We start from the raw sequence: 4,728 nt of genomic DNA, 5'->3' as shown, positions 1-4,728 counted from the left end.
GAGGCTCTTCCTCCTGCAGTGTCCCTCTACCACCCTCTACCGGCAAAGTCTAACATTACACCAGGGAGACAAGGAGACACGCTTGTGAGATGAGACCCAGCTCAGGTATCACAAGCAGGGTGCGGCAGACTGGATTTGGAACTGAGAAGCAATCAATGGATAATTGGAACAAAATCTATTTATACACATGCCCTGGAACTCCTTGCAGTGCAGACTGGTGAGGTCCTGCAAGGCTCTCAGTGCGTGACTCGATGGTTTCGGGTCAGATTTGTGTTTCTCTCTATGTTGAAACCTCACTCGTAGTAGATTTCCATTGTGGGTGGTGGAGGAAAGTAAGCATTCCCTTGTGTGGCAACTGTCCCCGGCACAGACGGTGGCAAACTTTTGTGCAGGGGAGGGGGCGGGGCTGGTTCCCTCCCATGAGAGTGGTGATGTCCTCCTGGCAGTCACTGTGTGGGGAGATGGTCTGCCTGAGGTCCCTATCCCATGTCTGAGGGCCACACTCCCTTCTCCACTAGTGCCTTTGCCTCGGCACAGCCTGAACACTGTTAAAAAGTAACCTGAGGCACAATAAAATTTTAAAGAGTTTATTTGAGCAAACAACAATTCATGAATTAGGCAGCTCCAAGCCAGAACAGGTACAGGAGCTCCACTTAGGGAATGCAAGGGGGAGGCTTTTACAGAACAAACATAGAAGTAACACAAAGCAGGCATTCCTCAATTCGGCAATCCAGGAGACGGTGGAGGAGGCTGGAGCGATGATGCGATCAGAGGATGACACCAGGGCAGAGCAGGGGCCACTGCGCGTGACAAGTGAGGAGGCCAAGCGGACTTCCAGTGGCTGGGGCTGGGGCAGGGGCCAGGCTGGGCATGTGAGAGGCCATTTGGGTACAGGGAGATAAGTTCAGTGAGTGAAGGCCAAGGATTTGACCTCCTAGTGCGGCTACAGAAGCAGAGACAACGCAGCCCAAAGAGAGAAAGCGGTAAAGCGAAGTCATCTGGGGATGCCCAGCCCACGCCCGGGGCTACAAAGACACGTGGGCTCTTTCAGTCAATTTGCCCGCCACTCGCCTTCTGCGCCTGCGCGCCTTCCAAGGCTGCCAGCAATTGGCTTCTCTGCTGCCAAGGAGGCGCTGCGTTCCTCAGGCTCATCCAATGAGCTCATCCGACGCTTTTGAGTTGACCAATGGGGCTTCCTGTCTGGCCGAAGCTAGCCCCGCCTTCCGTGCCTCTCTTTCCGGGGCCATAAGAGAACGCCACGCTGGGTAAGAGGACGTTTCAGGCCGCACCTTCGCGGCCGGCCGTAAGATCCGACTGAGGTCATCTGAAAGCCAGCAGGACTTTTGCTCCCTTAAAGAGAAAAAGGAGGCCGGGGACCCAGATTCCTGAGTCCTGAGGAAAGAAGAGGCCGAGGGCCCGGACTCCTTAGTCTGAGGGGGCCGGGGCTGGGGGCCCGGACTCCCGCGCCTGAGAGGGGAGGGGGCTGGGGGCCCAGAATCGCGTGTCCTCTGGGAAAAGGGGCGGGAACCCGAACTCTTGGATCCCTAGGCAAGATGGGGCCGGGCTCGCAGACTCCCGGTACCGCTGAAGCCGGGGGCTGGGGGCCGAATACCGAGGCCCTGAGAGAGCAGGTTTGAACCTGAGCTGGGTCTGAGGGAGAAGGCGCCCTGGGGCCCAGACTCCTGATCCTGAAGTCGGAGGGTGCTGAGTCACCAAATTCCATGGTCTTAGGGACCAGGGGGCTGGGTCTGAGAATGAACAACTATGGAAAGTGAGGCACAATAAACTTGCTAACTTTCTCAAACTCGCAAGCTAGTTAGGGGCGGACTGACTTCAGAGGTCATAGTCTTCTAGACCGTAAGCTCCACCCTCACGTCAGTACTTGCCAGAACCTGGGTTTAATCTCACTCCATCTGGTTGAAAAGTTGCCTTTCCTCCATCAAACCACAGATCCTGCTCAGCTCTTCCCAACCTCTCAAAGAAGCCATGGGAACCTGCCATATCCAGGGTTTGCTGTTCCTCTTTCTCCTAGGAGCTTCCTCCTTGGCCTGTACGTATCAGGGACATGCGGGAGGAGTAGCTGGGTCACAGAGGATGGATTTATGATGAAAAAGGAGTCACATTAGCCCGCACAGTAGGGCAAGTGCTTATCTTTATCACGTTTCCTTCCCAGTGGCCCAATATTTGTATTGTCACAAGGGTGTATCCATAAATATAGAAGAGGATCCAACCAATGCATTTAACTGGACCACAGAGAAATTTGAAACTTGTGACAATGGAACAGTTTGCCAGGAAACCGTGCTAATGATTAAAGCAGGTAAAATGAGAATGGGCCAGTGGGGTGGGAGGGAGGGTGACTGTGTCCATGTCAAGACCAATCGTTGGGCTCACCATCCACTTTCCCTCCCTCCTGTCTCCTAACAGAGAAGAAGACAGCTGTTTTGGCCACTAAGGGCTGCGAATCCGGAGGGATGGAGATGATAACGTTTGTCCAACTCACTCCGCCCCCTGGCCTGGTTGCCATCTCCTACAGTAACTACTGTGAGGATTCCTTATGTAACAACAAAGAAAACATGTCTCAGTTTTGGAATCTGGGAGAGACCTCAGGTACCCTGGAAGCGGGGGGTGGGGGGGGGGTGGGGGGGGGTGGGTGGGGGGGGGGGGATAAGTGCTAAGAGAAACTCCATAAAGAGACTGCATATCTTCACTCTTCGTGCTCTTACTTGCCTTAGCCCAAGTGGGCCTTTACACAAAAGGACCTCACAGTTCAAATGATTGTCTTCCTTTTTCTGAATTGTTCCTTGGGGTCTAAACAGTGCTCAGAGTAGAGGAAAATCAGTGAAGGCTGGAGTGTAAACTGGGTTTTGTGTTTATTAAGCAGTAAGATGTCAGTGTAGGTTTCTGAGCAGGGTGGTGATATTACCAATCTAACAGGTAATGGTTCCCCATTGCTGCATGACAGCAGCCCAATGCCCCAGTTTGGACTCAAGACCTATAGTAACCTGGCCCTGCCTGTCTTTTCAGCTTCATTTCCCTGCTTCCCTCTCTCATTTTTTGCGTTCTAGCTGGGGCTAATATTAAAAATACTTAACACTGGAGATGGCACTAGCCAATCAGAATGAATGCTGGCCATAAAAATGAAACAGTTCAGCCCTGCTGTGCCTACCAGTTGAAGATCAGGGCCTTTAGCGTCTCACGATTCCCCGCACCCACCAAGCTGGCTCACACCTCCTGGCCTTAGTCCTTGCTATTTCCTTTGTGACCCGCCTGCAACCCCCATTTTCACATAGCTAATCCCTATGCACCCTCCATCTCAACTCAGAATCAGCTCTTCAGAAATACTTAGCAAATTCTTTTAGATAGTTAGGCACTCCTCCATTCCTTTGTCATTATACCCTGAACACAGAAACTCCTGAGTTGGTATTGTAGTTAATTACCTACGTGACTTTCTCCTTCTAGACAATGGTGCTAGATGGCAGAAACCGTGCCCTTTTCATCTCTGTCGCTCCACACCTGAGCACAGAGTCGGGCAGTCATGTTGACGGGGTCTGACAGCAAAGATAGTCAGCTGGGGAAGTATGGGGAGGCTGCAGTAATTGGCTTTGATTGATTAGAGTAGCACCAGCAGGAAAGATTTGAGAAGAGAAGACAGCAAGGAAGGACATCTCTGGAGGCAGGATATGCCCTTAACTGTCCCTTTCTTTCCCCTCCAGTTTCCACTAGGTCAACAACCCTCCACTGCCCGACCTGCGTGGCTTTTGGAAACTGTTCCAGTGCTCCTTCTCTTCCCTGTCCCAGTGGTACAACTCGATGCTATGCAGGAGAACTTGAGATTACTGGAGGTAAACTGAAATGAACACTTGATGGTTTCAGAGGCAGGAAAACCAGACCTCTTAGTAGATACCCCAAGAGGTTCTGACACTCAGGGTTCCAGAGATCAGTGTCTGGATTGGATTCCCCTGTGAGTTCCTAAAACATCTGTGTCTCCCTGTCCTTCCTTGTTCCATAGGTGGCATCCAGGCATCTGTGGAAGTCAAAGGCTGTACAGCCATGATGGGCTGCAGGCTGACGGCCAGTATCTTAACAGTAGGACCCATGTTGGTGAAGGAAATCTGCCCGAATCAGCTTCTTACTCAACCCAGAAAAGCTGAAAATGGAGCCACGTATCTTCCCATTTCGGTTTGGAGTTTACACCTGCTGCAGCCATTGCTGCTAGAATCATTTGTCCATTTTTCCTGAGAAGGTGCTTCTGGTCCTAGGTCTCAGGACACCTGTGTCAACTGGGAGCCTGGTGACTGCAGGTCATCAACAAGTCGAGGAGTGGGTGGGGATTTGAGGGAGAGCAAAGAAAGATGCTGTAGATGTACTTGACATCTTTAATAAAATTTCTGCTATGATTTGTGTATATTTCAAGACTAGAAGTAGAATTTTAGTGCTGAAAGGGCCCTTAAAATTCGACTTCTCCAACCCATACATTTTCCAGAAAGAGAATCTGAAATCCGGAAAACTTTAGTGACTTTCTCACATTTACATAGCTATAGGCAGAGCCGAGACAAGAACTAGATATTTTGACCTAAAGTCTGATTTTCCTTTCACCCTAATATGCAAACTTCCTTTGTTAGCTGGGCAAGTGACTAGTATTAACCACCTCCAGAGCACTCCTAGCCCAATCTTAAAGCCAAAGTCTGCTGTTTGGGGGTCCTGATATTTGCCCAGAAGTTATGGCAG

General features: G+C 50.9%; 1 protein-coding gene across 1 annotated transcript; it reads left to right on the top strand.

The window, feature by feature from the left end:
• Positions 1-1,965: 1,965 nt before the first annotated feature.
• TEX101 (testis expressed 101) lies at positions 1,966-4,330 on the top strand. The gene is made up of 5 exons (XM_045531557.1): positions 1,966-2,050; positions 2,174-2,317; positions 2,425-2,607; positions 3,714-3,842; positions 4,010-4,330. Exons 1-5 carry the CDS (start codon positions 1,987-1,989, stop codon positions 4,237-4,239), a joined length of 750 nt encoding a protein of 249 aa, XP_045387513.1. The 5' UTR covers positions 1,966-1,986; the 3' UTR covers positions 4,240-4,330.
• The last annotated feature ends 398 nt before the right edge of the window (positions 4,331-4,728 follow it).

This window comes from Lemur catta, chromosome 19 (genome assembly GCF_020740605.2).
Source record: "Lemur catta isolate mLemCat1 chromosome 19, mLemCat1.pri, whole genome shotgun sequence".
NCBI lineage: Eukaryota > Metazoa > Chordata > Mammalia > Primates > Lemuridae > Lemur > Lemur catta.
This window is presented reverse-complemented; position numbering and strand designations above follow the sequence as displayed.

Excerpts from the sequence above, each read along its gene's own strand:
- TEX101 (XM_045531557.1), top strand. The coding sequence starts at position 1,987 with ATGGGAACCTGCCATATCCAGGGTTTGCTGTTCCTCTTTCTCCTAGGA. Across the intron at positions 2,318-2,424 it reads CGTGCTAATGATTAAAGCAG|AGAAGAAGACAGCTGTTTTG; the intron begins GTAAAATGAGAA and ends GTCTCCTAACAG. Across the intron at positions 3,843-4,009 it reads AGAACTTGAGATTACTGGAG|GTGGCATCCAGGCATCTGTG; the intron begins GTAAACTGAAAT and ends CTTGTTCCATAG.